Source organism: Balaenoptera borealis (genome assembly GCF_965194805.1).
Source record: "Balaenoptera borealis genome assembly, chromosome: 6".
In the NCBI taxonomy this organism is placed as follows: Eukaryota; Metazoa; Chordata; class Mammalia; order Artiodactyla; family Balaenopteridae; genus Balaenoptera; species Balaenoptera borealis.
The window spans coordinates 30,761,182-30,782,236 of NC_138863.1; the positions used below are offsets into that span (position 1 = coordinate 30,761,182).

Below are 21,055 nucleotides of genomic sequence, written 5' to 3' on the forward strand. Positions count from 1 at the left end.
GCCAATTTCAATTGGTGATGGATACATACCTGCCAAATCATGAGCCTAAACGTGTTGAAATTTTTTTTTTTTCTAGTCAAATGCACAACAGGAAGCACATTTCAGAAGGATATATGTGAACATACGCCATCATATCTAGGTCTGGGATGTGACCTCTGGGGGGAATACTGAGTGTTCTCCGTAAAAGGAACCGTTTCCACTGCCACGTTGCCTCCAAGAATCCCTTCATTTTTACCATCAAAGAGCTTCAGAGGGCAGATGCGACGCTGTGCTTCAGACTAAGCTCCTAACAGGCCCTTTGGCCACCCTTGCAGCTCAGTACCTGTGAGCCTTCACGCCTTGGGGTGTTTTTGGTGGGCGTGGCGAGAAGCACCTGCTCCCTGGCTCTCCAAGAATCTTACTCCAATCCCCTCGTTTTAAGGGTGTAGCTCTGCAGTCTCCCAGCTATTCCCTCGAGTGTGCTTTATGAGATCCGGTTTCAATCCCCCGGTGAGGAGCTCTGAGGTCCCGTTACAATTCCCTAGAGCTCCATGTGTGTGCGGGAGGGACAGAGCCAGGGAGAGACCGAGGGAGGGGACGAAGTCTACGAGCTCCGGTTACCGCCCCGCACGGCCCCCGCCCCGAGCCGCCGAGTGCACTGCGCGGCCCGGGGAGCGCCGCGGCCCCTTTAAGAGCCGGGCCCAGGCCGGCCCTGGGGCTGGGGGAGCCCAGAGTGAGGCGCGCCGCGGAGGAGTTGGGATCCGGCGCAAAAGTTTCCTCCCAACTCCGGCCCCGCGCGCCGCCGCCGCCGCCCACTCCAGCCCGGGGCCTGGGGTCGGCCCCGTGGCCGCCGCCGCCGCCGCCGCCAGGGCCAGGGCCAGGCCGGGCCGGCAGTTTCGCTTTGGCAGGCGGGGAGCAGCCGCCTGGGCCGGGCCCGCGCCGGAGCAGGAGCAGGAGGAGCAGCCGGGCCCCTGGACCGCGGCGTCGCCAGCCCCCCGCCACCTGGGAGGTAGCCCTCCCCGCTGCCGCCTCCTCTCCGATTCCCGCCCGCCGGCGGCCGCCTGCCCGGGGCGAAGGGGCTCTGCTGCTAGACCCCGGCCCTGAGGGGCGCCGGGGAAAGGCGCCCCGGGGTCTCTGTGCCGGCCCGCGCCCGGCGGCCCCCGAGAGTGCGGCCGCGCCCGCCGGCCCAGACACCTGTTCGGCCGGGCCCGGCGTGGTCGCCGGGGGCCAGGATGAAAGTGACCGTGTGCTTCGGCAGGACCGGCATCGTGGTGCCCTGCAAGGAGGGCCAGCTGCGCGTCCGGGAGCTCACGCAGCAGGCGCTGCAGCGGTACCTGAAGACCCGGGAGAAGGTGGGCGCGGCGCGGGGGGCGCGCGGGCGGGACGGAGGAGGGGGCGCGGCTGCGGGCGGACTCCCCGGGAGCGCTCCGCGGCCACGGCACCTGCCAGGTGCCCCGAGGACAGGGTGGCGACGCTCGGGGGACGCAGAGCACCTCGGCGACCTGATTTGTCACGACCTGTGGCCGCAACTTCTGGATGTTGCTAATATAACTGACCTGGGCGTTTGTGGGCCTTGCTTGTCCAAGGGTGGCGCGGGTACCGCAGCATCAGAATCACTCGGGGGCTCGTTAGAAAGGCACCATCTGGTGCCCCAGTCCAAGCCCACGGCCTCAGAGTCTGCTTTTCAACAAGCTCCCAGGTGATTGCACTGGTCACTGAAGTTTGACAAGCACTGCTTTAGAAGTTGTTTGAGCGAACAGTTCTCAAGGGAACGCTTGAAGGTGCTCCTCACCTCAGGTGTGATTTTTGACCTGCTAAGGCCCGCCCTATGTCTGCTCCTTGGGTTAGAAAGTTGATTGGTTCAAGTATCAGATACTCGGAAGTTATAACTGATGGAGCCCTTGGAATTTCAGCCCCGTGAGCTGGCTTCCCTCAGTGACTTCGGCAGGAGCTCAGGTGGAGGGATGCTGTGTGCTTACACCAACCACTCTGCACTTTGCTATTTTTACTTTAACACCACACAGTCTATCAACATTTACTAAGTGTGTGGGCTGTGTCAGGTCCGGGGTGACTATTTTTTTTTTTTAACATCTTTATTGGAGTATAATTGCTTTACAATGGTGTGTTAGTTTCTGCTTTATAACAAAGTGCATCAGTTATACATATACATATGTTCCCATATCTCTTCCCTCTTGCATCTCCCTCCCTCCCGCCCTCCCTATCCCACACCTCTAGGTGGTCACAAAGTGACTATTGAAATGATGACAAAGAGTGTCCCCAGCTCTGTCCCTGAAGTCAGGAGCAAGTGAAAATTAAGTGGAGCTCTGGAAGAGTGTTTTTAAGTGTGCAGTGCACACTTAAATGTTCAGAAAACCTAGCTGGCCTCTGGAACTCATATTGTATTTTTGGGTAACATGCTGGGCCTCTGTTTCTTCTTCAATGGAAATTTTAAATGAAGGCATCCAAGAGCATCTTTTTATTTTTTTGAATCCTCACATGGGATATTTTGTTTGCCCCAAATCCTCCTCAAACAGGACAAGTCATAAACTCTTGCTTTAGAGGCCAATGGTTCTCTTAATATTTGTTCTCGTGCTGTGAGAACTGTCGAAATAGTGTGTTGGCCAATTTCGAGAATGGAAAGATGTAATTTCTTTTAATGTCTTTTAGGTTATGCAAGGCATAAAAGTAATTGTGTTTCTTCTAAATATATAATTGAGGAATTTAAGAAAATCTCTTGCACGTCTGTGCCTCCACTAAGAATTATTATATAGGAAAAAATTCCACCCTGGATAAATACATGTGTATGTTGCCTTGAACAGCCAAGAGTTGGAGAAGAGCATGGTGAATGATCTGCTAATATATAAAATATAATCTCAAAAGCTGGACTCTTTACTAATGGAATCGAGGCAGAGAGAGAAAATAATCAAAGTGACCTGTATAACTATATGAGTATTTACCCAATGGTTTTTCTTCCATTGTTACAGTAGTGTGCTGATTATATTGTGTAATTCAGTTGAAAACTGAGATTTACACAAGTAACCAGTTGTCCTTGAAATCATATTTCCCTAACTTCTGAAAGTAAGCTAAGGTTAAACCTAACAACGTTATTCTAGACAAATTATTAAAGTAGATCTCATTGAAGGATTGCTTTATTGAGATGATAAGCATATTTTTATTTTTAATTATTATTAAAAATAATTTATCTCTAAAGCCTTGTATATTTAGAAGTTTAATACTTGGAGCTGTCCAAGTAATAGAAGTAAGCTATAAGCTTATAAATAACACATGGGGAACTAACTGTATGATATTTAATGCATTGTAATTTGATCTTAAAAGGTGTTAAAAAGCTATTGATATTCTGGACTGAAAGCATGATTTATAATATCACATATCCCATAATATAATTGTATTGATCAGTTTACTGTTATTACCAGACATTACATTTTTCTGTGTTTACATTTATATATTAGTGAATGTGACATTTAAAGGCCACCTGCAACTTAAAAATTCTCCCTTCTTCGGCTTTTAAAATCTCAATTTAATAACTGGCAAGTGATATTTTTCCTTCCCAAAATATTCCTCTCTCATAGTTTCATTTTAAATAGCATTGTAATCATAACAAGGCTTAACTAATATTAAATGGTATTCCTAATGGAACTAAAATGTCAAGAAATACTCTGATAAATTCCATGCTTTTATCCATTGAATTTAGAAAATGATGGGAAAAGACCAGAAATGTTGAAATTCAGTTTGGAAAACAATTTGGCATAAATTCAATGTCTTTAAATCGGTGAAAGAGTTAAAAGGCTTGTTTCCCTGGACAGCAAGGTTTTAAGCCCTTACTCAGTAGTAATAACATAACAACCAACATGAATTGTGCTTACTTGGTGCAGGCACTGTTCTAGGTGCCTTACATATATTAAATGACTGACTCCATGAGCTAGGTACTAATATCCCCATTTTACAGATGGGGGAAAAAGAAACACAGAAATATGACTAGTGCATGGTAGAATTGGGATTTGAACCCAGGAACCATGCCTCCAGGTCCTTACTCTCAGTCATTAATACACAGGCTAGCAGGTCATTTTGCAGTGGAATTTATCTATCTTATTTATTTTTTTAGAGTTTGTTTTAAAAAGACAATTCCATCTACAAACTGCTGCAGTAACCTATCAACCTATCAAGCAGTTGTGTTTCTTGCAAAGGGATGGGACATCCACAAACTCCTCTTGATTTTATCTTTTACAGTATAGGTCTCTATGTTATAGGGAGAAGTCTAATTTCTGTGACAAGTATTGCAGGATTTGCATCAAGTATGAAGGATCTTCCTCAGTCTAATTACAAATTGAAAAATTGGGTAAGATCTCTGAGATATCCAGGTAGAGAGGTAAAGAGGTAAAGAAACAAGTTTAGCAGGAACGTGAATGTAAATTAAGCCCGTTTCTTCCGGGGCCCTGAATAATTTAGATGGGAGAAAGGCAGATGTCAAGATTGAGGATAACCTTGAGGTTTGTACACTTTGAAGGGTAAGTGAAGCCCAAGGAGGCCATTCTGGATTTTGTGGGCAGCAGCAGAGAAGTAGCCACATCCAACTGAGAAGAAGAAACAAAGGAAACTCTGTATTTGTGGAATGTGGGGAGCCAGCTGAATCAGCATCAGATAAGGCCAGAAGTAGGTAAGATGCTGTAGAGACGGAGGGAGCTTTGGGGAAGGCTTTAATTATGCTCTGAAATCTGGGACTTTGAGGTTCCTGTGGCCTCCCCCTGCCTGCCATTTGATGAACTCTACTGGTGAGGTGAATTGACCAAGGGGCAAGAATTATGGGGTTGCTTGTCTTTGGATCCTGGTAGTTTGTCATTGTCCAAGGCTCTAAATCCAATTCAGTTAAGTAGTTAGTGGAGAGGAGATTGTCTTAAGTAGTCAAGGTGGGGATCATTGAGTAATTAGTTAATTAATCATCAAAATTATGTGTCACAGGTGAATGGGTAATTGAGCCATATCCTGCGGGGCTCTCAACCCTGGCTGATCATTAGTTACCTCTAATTTTAACATTTAACATTTTAAATAATACAAATGCCTGAGTCCCTTTCTCCAAGATCCTCATTCAGTGGGTTTGGAGTGGAGCCTGGGCATAGGTATTAAAAAAAAAAAAAAAGTCCAGATGATACAAATGCCAAGCCAGGATTGAGAGCCACTAATCTACTACCACTAATCTTTTGGTATCACTGAACTAATTTGATTTTTAAACTCATTTGGTGGCAGATACTATGTCTTAGACACCTACGGACCAACCTGTTATTAGCAAGTGTCTTTCCACTCCTACCCTGAATGAATTCTCACAGCAGGTGCTCAAATAACTTATTAAATTGAACATTCATTTTATATGTAAGTAAATAAGGGAAAGATTTGTTTAGTAACAAAAGTGTAAATGAGTGTATAGTGTGTGTGTGTGAGTTCAGGAGTTGAATGAGATAATATGAACGTTGAGTTCATGGGGTAGTGGGTGTGATGGAATTTTTAAGAAGATTTGCGGATCTGTACATATGAGGATAGTTTTTTTAAATTAAAGAAACATCTGATTGACTTTCAAAATGAATCTCTTCTGTATTCAGATATTTGTAATAATTTGTTTGTTTTACAAGTTGAGATCAGCTTCCCGGATCTGAATTAAGATAAGAGCAATTATCTTTATTGATTAATTGTGAGATCAATCTAAGAATCTGTGCAGTAACAAGAATCTGGTATGATATCATATTGGACTGGCCTGGAGGAATAAATTAGAATTCTTGAATTCCTGAATTTTTCAGCTTTTGATGTCTTGTTTCCAGATTTTAAGTTTCCTGTACACATAAGCTAAATGTATACCACACTGGATTCCCAAAATGCTTTTCAGTTTATTAGGCACTGACTGACTAGAGTGCTTTATTTCCTATTCAGTTCTCTCCTCTCCCAATGTGTGGACTAGATGCTCTTTCCAGCATGTGGATAGGACTGACTCACCATCAACAAGGCACATGTTTCTAACTTGGTTTTGGTTCTGTTACTTGACTTGCATTGAGCAGCCTCTGAGTTTGCAAACGCAGGGCTCCTGGGGCCTGCTATGACCCACAGACATGTTTTTTTAAGTTCTGCTCAGTGTTATATTTTGACTTAGTTGCCATGTTTAAATATTTTGAGATTTCATGGAAAAATCCAGATTTCTGTCTTCTTTTAGGGAAAAAAGAATCAGAAGCTCTGAGAATACTGGGCTTTACTTTCCCACATGGCAACCATCAGTTGGAGCTGAGGACACCTCTTTAGAAGGAATCATTATGCTCTAGTCTCCATTATTACCTTTCCCAATAGATGAGTGTAAGTTATTCTCCAGCTAAAATGCTCTCAACAAGATTATTAAGATCTGACAGCTAAAACCCATGGTTACTTTTCAGTCCTTATTTTTGATGATATCTCATCTTTTAAAACTCTCTTTACCCATGAGCTTTCCAGGATTTTTAAACATGTCTTTCTCTTCTGTGTCTTTGCAGGTGCTCTCAATACTGTTTCCTTGTGTGCTGACGCCTCAGGGTTCTGGCCTTTCTTTCAGTCGGATCTCATCCATTCCATGGCTTCAGCTACCCTCAAGCACACACCTCTAGCCTTGAACTTGCTATAGAACTCAATATCCACCAGCCTGTGGACTTCACCTCCTTGATGTCCCACATACAGTTCGAGCCCAGCCTGTCCTCTGTACATCTGCTTCTCCCCATTCTCCTGTAGCCTGTTTCTCCATTTCTGGTGCCACCATTCACGTGGTTATCTAATCCAGAAACCTGGAAATCCTTCATTCCTTGATGACCTCTCATTCTCCATATTCTACCACTTGTCTAGTTGGTCAGAAAGTTCCTTTGATGCTTCCACATGCTATCTCTTTGATCTGCTTCCTCTTTTCTGCACCAAACCTTGCGTTTCTCATTCCTACCATGGGGAGCTGCAGCAGACCAGTAACTGGCCTTTCTGCCTTTCCTAGCTCCCAACTCTTCCAAACTGTTCTCCATTGAGGACTTTACAGCTGCAAACCTGATCATGTCTGGAGTATTGCTGGGGATATTTGAGTGGCTCTACATTGCTTTTAGGTGAAAACCCACTTTGCTTACCGGTCCAGTATCTTCTCTATTCCTTTGTACCCTTTAAATTAGTACATGTAACATAGTATTCTGTCACATTTTCCCCCACCCCAGGTAAATCCTGCTCATCTCTTGGGATGAGTCTCCAGTTGCCTCTTCTCTAGGAATTCCCTCCCTCCCTTTCCCCCTCACCATCACTTGGGGGCCACATTCTTGTGTTCCTAGAGCTCCCTATGCTGCGCTTTCATTTTGAAAACTACATCTTACATTATACTGTCTATTGGTCAGGGTCTAGCAACTTAACAGACAGCCCCCGAAGGACAGTGGTTTATCCCAGCAAAGGGTTCTCTTTCTGGGTGGGAGGTGCGGGTTCTGACCCATACAACCAGCTGCCCACTGTTCCTTTTTGGCTTTGGCATTTTCTGCAGATCCCCTGCAGTGTGCTAACTGATGAACAAAGAGAGTGTGGAGGATGCCACAGGAGGCGTGGGGTCTGGCCTGGAAGTGGCAGACATCACTTTTGTGTCAGCATTCTACTGGTGAGACTGGCCGTGTGCACCGTCTAGATGCAGTGGCCTGGGAAAGTAGTCCCCTTGGACATAGGAGAGCGACTAGCTGGGCTCTGCCACATAGTGCAGTCATTCTGTCTCCCTTACTCTACTGTGGACTATTCAAGAACAAAGAATGAGTCTTATTTATTTTCCTATCCCCGTTTTTAGCGCAGTACCTCATATATAGTATGTATACCAGAAATGCTCGTTAAATTATATCAAATTTCACATCGTTTTCTCTCATAAAAATGAAAATGACCTTGTATTCAACACAATGTTTTGCAAGTTTGAAATCTTTATATGTGGTGTAGTTTTAAAAAGAAAGTCTAAATGCAACTTGCAGTAGTTTAGTGATCCATTATATCTGCCACACTGATTGTCTTTAATAACAGCTTCAAATTCTGACACTTTGTAGATTTTTGAGACTGAGTGCTCGGCAGTCCTGGATTGTCAGCGAAGGAACATCATATGTTTTTGTTACATGAAGATTTGTGCCATGCTGTCCCATATATTTGAACAATGTTTGATTTTCAGCATTTTATTCGTTAATTTCATGTTGATTTTAAAAATGATTGTGGACTATCTCAATTTGGGTGGATCCGTTATTTTTGAAAGGCACTGTATCTGCATATTGGGGCTGCCAAATGAGGTCTGCCTCCCATCTCGGGGCCCCACTGTTCTTTTGATTGCAGGACTCTCGCTCTTTGGGTTGCAATGAGATGGAATTGTGGGATACCAAGAGGACAGAATGTTTAAAAAGGTTTCACTCTCAATTTAGTCTTTATCAGATGCAGTGCCAAGTATCATCTGGATAAATACGCCCCGTCCTGCGCCTGTCCTCTGCCTCAGGTGAGGCTGTTAAACTCATCAGGTGGTCCTGGGCCCTGGAGGAGGAGCTGGTGGGGCATCACTTGGTGATGGAGGCAGATAACAGAAGAGATGTCTGCAACTCTCGGCTAAGCCACTATCAGCAAGACCAGAGAACCACACTGGCAGGGGAAATGATCAGACCCATTCTATTGCTTCATTTGAGGCAGAAGTTAAGGGTATGTGGGGAGCTCTGATAATAGACTTCTGAAACCTTTTTAGGGAGATTTAGAGCAAGTCTTGCTACTGTTCTTTATTTATAGACACGAACCCTAGAAAGAGCATCTAAGCAAAGATGGGCTTTTGACAAGGGATGTATAGACATAATTTGTACTCCTCCCTATTTATAGATAGGTGGCCTATTTTGGGGAAGGGATGTGGAGAGAGTGGGGTACCTGCCTTAAGAATGATGGGTAATGACTGCAACCTCTTACTTGAAAAAGTATGTCGCGTATTCAGCGAGGCCTTAGTCAGAGCCCCCAGTAGTGGATGCTTTGCTACGGTTGCTTTTAACAATCCAAATGTCACTTCAGTCACTTCAGAGAAGATTTTACAGAGTGACATTGGGTCAAGCATTGTGTTTTGTGCTGGGGATACAGCATAAAATAAGGCATAGTCCCTGCTCCATCAGGCTTACAGACTAAAAGGGCAGAGAAAAGAATGTAAATAAGCAACACAGTGTGGTAGAGGGGCCCTGGGGTGGTGGACAGAGGGAGTGGTTGACTCTGACTTTGGAGCAGGGAGAAATGGGGAAGTCATGCCGGTTTCACTGGGGGTTATACCTGGGCAGGGAATGGACATCTGCAGGGCAGTAAGGGTGGGGAGGGTACTGGAGAGACAGGGGGGGAGACAGAAGCAGTCTGCCTCTGACTGAAGGTGCACCAGGTTTTCGGGGGGGTGTGGGAAGAGAATGGCATTATGGAAAGTTTCCTCGGGCTGACTGTGGGAGGGAAGGGGAGGAACGAGGCTGTAGCGGGGAGGCTGGGTCCAGGCCAGGAGGCCTTCGCTGTGACTGCCTAAAGAGCATGCAGAGCCAGTGAGACGCTCCGGGCGGGGTGGTGATAGTGTTTGGTTTTCTCTTCTCTGTCGATTGTCCCGGAGGATGGAGACAGAGGGAGCTGGGACTGGAGGCGGAGAACTGGTCCACGCCCTGGCTGTGGAAGTGGAGGTTAGACATATTGAAGCAGAAGAGGAAATGGGCTTGGAAACTTCAGGGGCAAAGAAATGAGACTTGGGAGCTGACCTTCTGTGGCAAGGGAAGTATGGGTGGAAATAAGGGAGAGGGAGCCGCCTGAGGCTTACCTGTTCACCGTCAGGGGACACTTCAGTGACTCCACCTGCGTTCCGGGCATTGCGGCCTGGGGATCCGGAGACCAGTGAGACACGGTCTGTGCCCTCCAGGAGCCCCGTAGGTGGGGCTAGGAGAGGTGGGAGGCTGAGCGCGGATGAACGGCTTGCCAGGGACGGTTCGAGGGCCCAGCTGAGATCAGAAGTCATGAGTTCATAAAAGCGCCAGTCTTTTGCATCAGCCTTTTGACATTGGATTAGAGCCTTGATTCAAGATTGGGATTGAGGGCAGATGTGGAAAAAATGTGGCGTCCAGAAATGAAAGTGGTCAGACTGAGTTGATGACGGTGTGAGCTATATTGGTGGCTTCCAGACTTTTGTGATGGAGTCACAGTGGCTGAAAGCCCTCTGTTTGCCCCTCCAGACCCACGCCTGTGACCTGGGAGGCTGAGCGGTGTAAACTCTCTTGCTGTCTGGTGTCTAGTTGGGGTCAGCCATGGGAGAGGTCCCAGCGCGAGGCAGCTCCCTCCTTGCCAGGTCATTGTGGGTTGGCGGCTTCCCTTTACCAAAGGACACGGCTCCCATCAGGCAGCCCTCCCTGCATGCCTCTCTCCACTGTATTTCATCCACTCCTTTCCCTGGCCCCTTGGGTACCAGATGATGGCAAGGCCTCAGTACTTAGGAGTGCTATCCCCTTAATGTTTTCCTTTAACCCTGGGCAAACCTTTATAAATAGTTTCTTTATTAAACTTCTAAGTGCCTAATTTGAGTGAACCATCTGTTTCCTGCCAGGACATGGACTGATAAATACAGCAGTAATAGTTTTTCCTTTATGACCCAGTACCCACAACACATGTATTCAAATGAAATAAGTTTCAGGAGGATGCTTACCCTTATTATAAATGATGCCCTCTTATTTTTTATTCTGTTGTTTTATGTTTTAAAAAATGTAGTTGGGACATACTAAATTGATTTCACTGCCCACTAGTGGGTTAGGGACCATAGTTAGAAAACCACTGGGGCTACCTGATGTTTAGGGAGTCCTGGATGGATCATCAAGTCAGATGAGTCTAGAAATCTCCACCGGGTCCCATTGTTTTTCTGGGTTGAGATAAAGTGTGAGGCTGAAGATAAATTCCTAACATCAGGTATGTGTTACAAGGGTTTAAATTACAGTCTATGGGCTTTAATGCCAAGTATCTCATACAGATAAGATTTATAAGATCTTGACACTTGTGAATGGCCGGCACGTGAGCTCAGAGTCACCCTGGCCCAGAAGTTCAGGTGGCTTGATAAAATCTTGGAGAAATTGAAAGAGTTTCACTTGCCATCCCGTATTTCTTTCATCATGACATAGTCATAGTATTGGTAACTTTAAATATTAGGTTCTGGATTACTTCCTTTTGTAGCAAAGAGTTGAGGAGGTGCAAGATGGATAAATAATCCTTGTCTGTATTTATAGGCACATTGATAGAGATTCAGTGGCCTTGAGTTTTGACAGCAGTGTTTGATCAGAGACAGTTTCCCAGAACCTTAAAAAAACAAAACTGCACTTTAGAAATCTCTAGTAAAAAAAAAAAAAACAAAACTTTTTTTTTGGTTGCTGCTACTAAATTTGCATTTCAGATCTTTCTGCCTTTTCTTTCACTTCTGTCTGTGGGTGAGCAGGGAGGGCTCCGTGGGACTGTGCCTCTGGATAGTGGGGAGGCTTCTGTTGCTGTATTAGTTTCCTAGGACCGCAGCGACCAAGTACCACAAGCTGGGTGGCCAAACTGGGTGGCTTAAAACAACCAATTTTTTTTTCACAGCTCTGAAGCCTAGAGGTTCACAATCAGTGTGTTGGCAGGCTCAAGCCCCCTTTGAAGCCTCCAGAGAGGAGCCTTTCTTGCCCCTTCCAGCTTCTTTTGGGCCCAGACATTCCTCAGCTTCTGGCAGCATAACTCCAGTCTCTGCCTTCATCTTTACACGGCCATCTTCCCTCCGTGTCTCTTCTCTTCTTATGAAAACACAAATCACATCAGATTAGGGCTCACCCTAATGACCTCACTTAAGATATTTACATCTGTAAGACCCTGTTTCTAAATAAGGTCACATTCACAAGGTACCAAGGGACTTCAACATAGCCTTGGGGGGCGGAGGGGGGCAGTTCAGCTCATAACAATTGCTATTCAGTTTAATGCATTTTTAATGCATTTTAATGCATTTTTCACTGCTTTTACAATAAGAGGCATTGAGAAAATTCTCTTGATTCCCTATTGCCTTCCCCATAATGTTGCTCTCTTTATTCCTCAAGTTTTTGCTCCAAAATGGTCCACAGATAACTTGCTTCCTGTTTTATTGAGAAATAAAGGTCTTTTGGTCTGATATCACTTGCTGCTACCTTCACTATTATATGCATTTCAGTATCAATGCCCTTGTTCTTAGCTGCCTCTTCAGGTGCCTTATTGAGACTCATGTTTGTCTTAAATTCCGCCTCATCCCACGCCCTTTGTGTTCTGGTTTCCTCCAGCATTGGTGAAACCCAGGGGCTTGAATGAATTGAATTCCTCTTCAGTCTATAATTAGAGAGTTTTTGAGCACCTATTCTGTGCCATACACAGTTCCTTTCCTTCAGGGCTTCACAATCCAGTTGGAGAGACATGTATACTTACTGAAAAGAAAGCAACAGCCAGGGGCCAGATGAGTTCTCCATGCATTAAGGGAGAGAAGTCACAGTTGCCTGGAATGGCCCAATGTGAAAAATGGATAAAATCTAGATAAATGAAAGAAGGGAGGGGGAGAGATAAAGGAAATAGACACATGGAAGCAGAGATAGAGGAAATAGATACATTGTAGCAGTTCTCAGACTTGCTGGTTTCAAGGCCCTTATTGACTCTTCTGTTTTACAGGACCTGAAAGAGCTTTTCTATGCAGATTGTACCTATCTATATTTACCATATCAGAAATTAAATTAACTGAGAAATTTAAAAAAATATCTAATTGATTTAGGATAACGATCCCATAACAAGATTACTAGTTGTCATGAAAATAACTATATTTTTCAAAGGAAAAGAAAAAATTTATTGAGAAGAGTGGCACTGTGTAACATTTTTGCCAATCTCTTTGATGCTTGCTTATTAGATAGCTGGATTCTCAAATGTGCCTGCTTGCTTGTTCAGTCTGTTGCAATATGTTGTTTTGGTTGAAATATATTAAGAAAATCCTGCCTCACATAGTTAAATAGCTGGAAGAAGGAGGAGCATTTTAAAAGCTTTTCCAGGTACTTATAGATAAGCTTTTTGTACGCTACATGCAGATCCAACAGTGATGGTTTGTTTCCATCTTTCTTCCTTTCTCATACATTTATCATATCACAGTTTCTATGGGCCAGGAACCTTGGTACCACTTAGCTGAGTCCTCTTCTTTGAGTCTCACCAGCTACGATAGAGATGAAAGCTAGGCTGCATTCTCAGGAGGCTTGACTGGAAAGAATCGGATTCTGAGCTCACTCAGGTGGTTGGCAGAATTCATTCCTTGCAGCTGTAGGACTGAGAGCCCTAGCTTTTACTGGCTATGAGCTGGAGGCCACTCTCAGCTCCTAGAGGTCACCTTCCTTTCCTAGAGGTCACTTGCAGTTCCATATCATGTGGAACTTCCCATCCTGGCTGATTACTTCATCAAGCCAGCAAGGAGGATCTCTGAAGCATGATGGCTAGCAAGACGGAATCTTACATAACATAACATAATCATGGGAATGACACCGCAATAGGGTTTGGTTTCTTAAAGATTAGTTGCAATGTGGAATCTGAAATCATGGCAATAAAATTTTTGTACTCTAATTCATTCATTTGTGTTGTACTTTTAATAGATCTTCTATCCATGTGCGATGTTCTAACATCATACATTGGTCATTTGGAAAACATTGGTTCACTGAGTTATGCCAGTCTCCCAAATGTTGGTACCTTTAGTTACACAATTTCAAAACCACATACATTGACATTACCATCAATTTCATCAGAAAAGTGTGAGTTTTGGGAAACTATCAAGCTCACAGTGGTTGTTACAGTTTTCTAAAATTTTAATTTTTGCTTTATTATTGGCAACAAATACAGTCATTTGTTTTCCATGAAGTGCTCAGGTTCACATCATTTATTCTTGATGTGAAAAATGCCAAATGGTGAAGTATGAATAATCATAGTTTGTCTGTCAGTCATTCTTTGAAATGAAAATGGTGCTCCATGAAAAAAAAACAGTTCAGCTCAACTCGATCAATCATGAGTGCTTTTGCCGAGGTAACATTGTATGTCATTATGCAGAAGTGCTTTATGTGGACTTTCTAATCTTCACATACAGTGTTAAAAAGATGTGAATCAGGGGTCAAAAATTAATAACATTTTTATTGCTTCATCAAGGGCATTCTTAAGTTAAATTGACCATTTTTTAAAAAATGCAAATGAGTGAGTGGCAGTGAAGAATACAGGGATTTCTAGTACTGTTTACTGCCTTGATTCAAGCTAAGGCACCTGCCGTTTTACCCACCACTGCCTTTGCACCGGGAGTGCAAGTGTCAACATACTTGTTCCAAGGATAAACTGTGGGATTCCAAAAAGTTATTCAACATGTTGACTATTTCAGTGCTAGTGTTTATTGTCAGGCATTCACATACAAAAAAATTCTTCAGTTAGTATCAGCACCAAGTAGTCATCTCATACAAAAGAAACAGCAAGTTCAGTTACATCTGTAGACCAATCAATGTGTAAGACAAAAGTACAGTTCTACAGATGGGATATTAACTCAGTCTTCACATTTGTAGCCAGATGTTTCATTTGAGGAGTTCCAGTATCATTGGAAACTGGCACTGTCATACCTTATTTTTTTTTAACTGACTTATCCAGTAGGCATTCAGCAATTTCAGTTGTATAAGGCTTTCTTAGTCAACTAATGCAATACAATAGCTTACCCTGTAAAGTGCTTCAGTAGCTTTTTTCATTTCTAGTTTGAAAAGCTGTTAAAATGTTTGGCTTTTAAAATGTTCATTATGCCTGCATTAAAAAATATTCACTTCCTTTTCCTTTAAATTCTAGGTGCTTAATTTCAAAATGATACTACAACTATTTGAAAATGTTCTGTTGCATTAGACACAATAATGTAAATTACCAGTATCTTTAAGGTCAAAGAAATGATAACTTTCATGTTTTTGTCTATTCACAGTTTTGCACCTTTATTTTTTTTTTTTTGGTAGAGTTTTCCCTTCTATGAATCAGAGACCTCTGGTGTGTCAGTTTCATCTTTTAAAAAATATCCTTAAATTTAGATAGTACAGCTGTGGTGGGTTGAAGAAGGAGGTTTTCTAATCCCCCTTTTTTATGTGTTGAATTTTTTATTGTTGTAAAATATACCTAACATAAAATTTACCTTTTTAACTGTTCTTAAATATACAGTTGTGTGGCATTAAGTACATTCACGTTGTTGTGCATCCATCACCACCGTCCACCTCCAGAACCTTTTCATCTTCCCAAACTGAAACTTCATACCTAGTAAACATTAACTCCCCATTTCTCCCTTTCCCCCAATCCCTGGTAGTCACCATTCTATCTTCTGTCTCTTCGAATTTTACTATTCTAGGTACCTCATGTAAGTGAAATCATACAACATTTGTCCTTTGAGGCTGGCTTATTTCATTTCGCATAATGTCTTCAAGGTTCATCTATGTTGCAGCCTATATCAGAATTTCCTTCCATTTTAGGTTTTTTTTTTTTAAATTTATTTATTTATTTATGGCTGTGTTGGGTCTTCGTTTCTGTGCGAGGGCTTTCTCTAGTTGCGGCAAGTGGGGGCCACTCTTCATCGCGGTGCGCAGGCCTCTCATTATTGCGGCCTCTCTTGTTGCAGAGCACAGGCTCCAGATGCGCAGGCTCAGTAGTTGTGGCTCACGGGCCTAGTTGCTCCGCGGCATGTGGGATCTTCCCAGCCCAGGGCTCGAACCCCTGTCCCCTGCATTGGCAGGCAGATTCTCAACCACTGCGCCACCAGGGAAGCCCCTCCATTTTAGGTTTTAATAATACTCCATTGTATGTATATACCATACACCACATTTTTTTTTTGCTTCTTGATTTTTTAAAAAAATTTACTTAACTATAGGTGATGTACAATATTGTGTTAGTTTCAGGTGTAGAGCTTTAGATTCTTTTCCACTATAGGTATATACCACGTTTTATCCATTGTTTATCTATTCATCCATTGATGGACACTTGGGTTGCTTCTACCTTTTGGCTATTTTGAATAGTGCTCTATGAACATGGGTGTACAAATATCTATCTGAGTACTCGCTTTCAGTTCTTTTGAGTGTATATGCAGAAATGGAATTGCTGGATTATATGGTAGTTTTATGTTTAATTTCTTGAGGAACCACCATAATTTTTACCATAGCGGCTGCATCATTTGATATTCCCACAAGCAATGCACAAGGGTTCCAATTTCTCCACATCCCTGCCAACATTTGTTATTTTCTCTGTGTGTATGTGTGTGTTTAAAATATTATAGCCACCTTAATGGGTTTGAAGTATCCAATCTTCTCTTTTAAATCAGTGATCCATCTTTAAATATAAAAAAGTTATACTTTTTAAAAATTTTAGAGTGAAATATTAAATTCTAAGTTATAGTTTGATATATTTGAACATTTAGAAATATTCTTGAAAAGATTTAAAATATTACTGCAAATTTGTGAAAGGACAAATAAAATATGTAAATACCTTTCTGGCTTTGGCCTTGTGGAACTCCTGAAAAGGTCTTGATACCTCCAGGGGTTCATAGTCCTCACTTGAGAACTGTTCACTGGAGTATAGTGTTGGGAAACATCTTCACAGTGAGTTTAGTCACTGTTTCCTTAGGTGGGTAAAGGCTATTTCCCTTGGTCCACAAATCTATTTACTATATTTCAAAAAAATTTTTCCCCTTAGCCTATACCCAAGATTTTATTTTATTTTATTTTAAAGAAATAACTAAAAAATAAAAAATATAGAAAAGAAATAAACAGGTCAGTTGACATGGAATTAAGGTTGGGAAGGAAGACTGTTTTGTCATTGACTGGGAACCTATTTAGGGTCTGGCAACAGAAGGTAGGAATAGATTATTGTACTTTTCTGGTAACAGAGATATTTTAAGTCTGTTCTTAATCTTTAATATTTTTAAAGATAACTTAAGGAGGATATCCTTATCAGTCTTGATGTTTAGAGATTTCTCTGGAGCAGAATTTGCAAAACTTATTTAAAACATTTTAGATATGGTGTTAGAATACCCACTGGCATTTGGGGCATTCTGCTATTAGTATGCTTAGAATAGGAAAATAGCAAACAGCCTCCCTGGATTAGATGACTACAAGAAATGATTGAAATTTGATTAACAAAAAAAAAAAGACAACAGAAGTTAGGGACATTGTTTTGTATTTTATTACCCAAAGGAACATGTCACTATTTAAAATAACATTCCAAAAATATCAGTATTTAAATGGGAGTATTTTTTTCATCAGCCATCCACTGTACATTGGGGGTGGTGGTGCTGAACTGGAGCTTCACCTGAGGTTGGGGCAGCCTCACCTTTTTTAAAAAAAATTATTTATTTATTTATTTATTTATGGCTGTGTTGGGTCTTCGTTTCTGTGCGAGGGCTTTCTCTAGTTGCGGCAAGTGGGGGCCACTCTTCCTCTCCGTGCGCGGGCCTCTCACTATCGTGGCCCCTCCCGTTGCGGAGCACAGGCTCCAGACGCGCAGGCTCAGTAGTTGTGGCTCACGGGCCCAGTTGCTCCGCGGCATGTGGGATCTTCCCAGACCGGGGCTCGAACCCGTGTCCCCTGCATTGGCAGGCAGATTCTCAACCACTGCGCCACCAGGGAAGCCCCAGCCTCACCTTTTTTGCTTTCACTGCACAGTTTACATATTTAGACTCTCTTAAAAGGACCTTATTTAAATATCACTAATTGGCTCCATGTGTACAGTTCATATCTTTTATTTTTTTAAAAAACTAAAGGTGGTGATCATTCATCTTTACTTTGTAGAAGGACATCTCTTTGCTATGATTTAGATGCTGTTTAAAAATCACCATGCCTTTCTGTAAACTCTGATTCATGGAGAATAGATTTGTTATAAATGTGTAAATAATATTGTAGGTAAATATTAACATATAGGTTGAAAGGACAAGACAAGATGTGTAATAGAGCAGTGATCATCAGATGATAGACACCCATGTGATTATTAATTGGAGAATGTGGACTGTGGACCTTGGTACAAATTGAACATCCTGTATTCATGTAGCGAACAGGTTTGGGTGGTGTGCCTGGCATTCTTGGTTATGGTTATGTTGCTTAGGTGGATAGTTGCATAATAAGATATTTAGTACATTTCTTTGCAACTAAAAATGGAGAGAAATTTTAGTTTGTTCCCTTTAGCTTTCACATCATGAGGAATATAGTTTTGAATATTACTTTAGATTATTCCATGCAGTGATGATGAAAATGAATTGGGAAGGGGAGCAGGTGAGAACACTAAGAAAAGTACACGTTTGGGCAAAAAGCGACGAGATGATACTTAATGTGGGAGTGCTTCTGTGTACCTTGGGCCGCTTGCTGCTGCAGCCTCGAAGATCAAGAGATTAAGCACCATTACGATGGTGTAAAAAACAAAACCTTTTTCCTGCATGTTTGCCATGATTTTCTGTCTTTGGCCTACAGTATTGAGTTGAGATTTTAAAGTGAGTGGTAAAGTTTATAATGGGGCTACACGGGGACTCAGAGTAGCGGTTCGGGTGATCATAGGGCTGGGGGCTTCTCTGGTGCTCAGTGCGGAGGAAGTCAAAATATTGGGCCTCTTTTGAGAAGACGAAGTCGGGAAGGGGGTGAGATTTTGGAGATGAAGACTATAGTGTGTGCTGTGAAGCAGTGAGCTCAGATCCCTGTGTGAGAGAGAACTTTTTGTACTCTCAGTGAGGCAAACCTTGTCCCCAAAGAGTGTCTGGTAAACTTGATGAATTCATTACTCCCAAGAGGTGGTGTAGGTGGGAAGTAGAAGCAATTTGGCTGTGTTTATGAGGCAGGGCCAGACCATACCTTACCATTAGGGTTGATGTTGGAAAGACAAATACACTGCTTTGTGCCTCTTTTTATGATGAGCCTGGCAAAGAACAGTGGGTAGAATGAAGTCTGACAGCTTCTTTGTCATCCTCATCAGGATTATCTCCATCTGGCTGGAATAAGGGTTTCAGTTTCTGAGGACAGGTAGTTGAGAACATTGTGGCTTTAGAACCTTGAGAATATTGAGAGTCTTGATTGCCTGGGTAGGAGTTTTACTCAAAGGCAAGGGAAAGCAGTGATCATGACATGGTAAAGGCAGTCTTTTTAGGTGGATTGACCAGGGCGCAGTGTACAGGGTGGATTGGAGGGGAAAAACTGAAGATCAAACAGCTGTTGTAACCGAGACACTTAAATCCTGTTGGTATGAGCTCTGATTTCTGTATGCTTTGTTTCTACTACTTCAGGCAATATTTGGAGTAGAACATCTACTCGCTTCGAGTGGCCGGCCAAGAAAGTCAAACAGATTCATTGTGGGCTTTGGGGAGAAGCACTGCATTTGGTGTCTGGGGCCTTGGGGTGTAGCCCAGCACTTCTGTTAATGTGAATTACCTCTGAAACCATGGGCAAGGCCTTTGAATCTCAAGACCTTGGACATAGAGTAGCTTATTTCTAAGACTCTCCCTAGCTATTTTTTTTTTTATTGTCTCATTTATTACTTGCAAGTATACATTTCTAAGTACTCACTTCTACAGGCTGCCAGGGAGTGGTCTTTTAGGGGCCTCTCGTGATGATGTATGATGAATATGTGACTCATGTACAATTAACAGCGTATATTTCCATACAAACAATTTCAGAGCCCTAACTCTCTCTTAATAGTTTTCACTTCCTTAAGTAGGGTTAAGCCCTTGAAATTCTGTTTGCATCTTTAGTTTATTTGAAAAATGAATTTTTCTGAGAGATACATAACTCATCTCCCTAATTAGATTGTAACCTCCTTGAAAGCAAAATGCTTTGTTTTGTTCTGTTTGCTTGTTTGTTTTAATCCATCATAATGCCTTAAATAGCACTATGCATACAGAAAACACTTAATAAAGCATATGAGTGAATGAGTAGCTAGAGCATAAATTTCCATTCAAATCACATTATTATGAACTCTGAAATATTGAAACATGAACTAATAAAGGCTTAGGCCTGTGATATTTTATTACTTCCCTGAATTAAATAATGTGTTTGTAATGATTATTGCTGTGGCTACATGTAGGTAGAACTGAAAAGGTCAGGCTGAGGCCAGGAAAGGTCTCCACAGTGTACTGCTCTAGGACAAATTAGTAGGACTTAGTTCATAATCATATAACTTTTATTCTCAATGCAGAAAGGAAATGTCATTTTCCAGAGATCAGTCTTGGATCCTGAATCCTCATGGATTCAGAGCAGTGCCCTACCCTTGGGGAAGGGGAAACAAAGTCAAGAGTTTAGAAGTGACAGGGGTCAGTTACATAGAGAACAAAACACTTTGTCAGTTTTCTGGCCAGAAGGAGAACACTTTTCCTGACTAGAGATGATTTTTGAGATGAAAGCTTTCCAAGATATGGGATTCCTGGCGTCTATGTTAGTTTGTATGGGAGCCGGAGACCAGAGGATAAGAAGAGAAGTGTGAGGGAGGACGAAGAGGAGGGTGCCTGCAGTGGTATGAAGGGAGGGTAGCAGACATTGCTAGGGGAGGGTGGGGGAGGAAGAGTGCAGCTGCAGGGGGGCTCCTCATTGTGGGAGGAAGCTGACCTCTGTCCACATCTGTAGCCCTGGTCCTTATATCCTAACCCAGGACATTCACTGATGTCATAATGATGTCTGACCCGTGGTCAGCAGGAATGGGGATGTTTGACCTATGTTTTAAGACATTGCATCAGAAGTCAGTTAAAACAGATAATCAGTTATTTAGTTTCTCTTTCAGAAACACTTCTATAAACACAATAAGTGTACCTTTTTTTCCTGACAATACCTTAGTTGTTTGAATGTCTGAGGAACTGAGCTAAATAGGCGGATGCTCCAGATGGCTGTTTAAATCTTGTGCATAAAAATCATAAAGTCAGTTATGCATTCATGGAGCCAGTGTTCATTGGCTGGCAAACATGTGTCAGAGACTTTGCCAGTCAGTGGAGGTACAGTGGAGATATTATCTGGTTCCTGCCTTCTTATCTGGTTCCTTTCCTAATCATAATTAGGAA

The 21,055-nt window shown here is 42.6% G+C and overlaps 1 protein-coding gene across 3 annotated transcripts in view; it reads left to right on the forward strand.

The window, feature by feature from the left end:
- The first annotated feature begins 1,066 nt into the window (after positions 1-1,066).
- The window catches only part of PARD3B (par-3 family cell polarity regulator beta), a 1,037,301-nt gene continuing 1,017,312 nt past the window's right edge, over positions 1,067-21,055 (forward strand). For all 3 annotated transcript variants that reach the window (XM_082397042.1, XM_082397040.1, XM_082397041.1), the window contains exon 1: positions 1,067-1,331. In XM_082397042.1, coding sequence (XP_082253168.1) covers positions 1,212-1,331 — 120 coding nt within the window. In that variant the 5' untranslated portion in view covers positions 1,067-1,211. The remainder of the gene's footprint in view (positions 1,332-21,055) is intronic.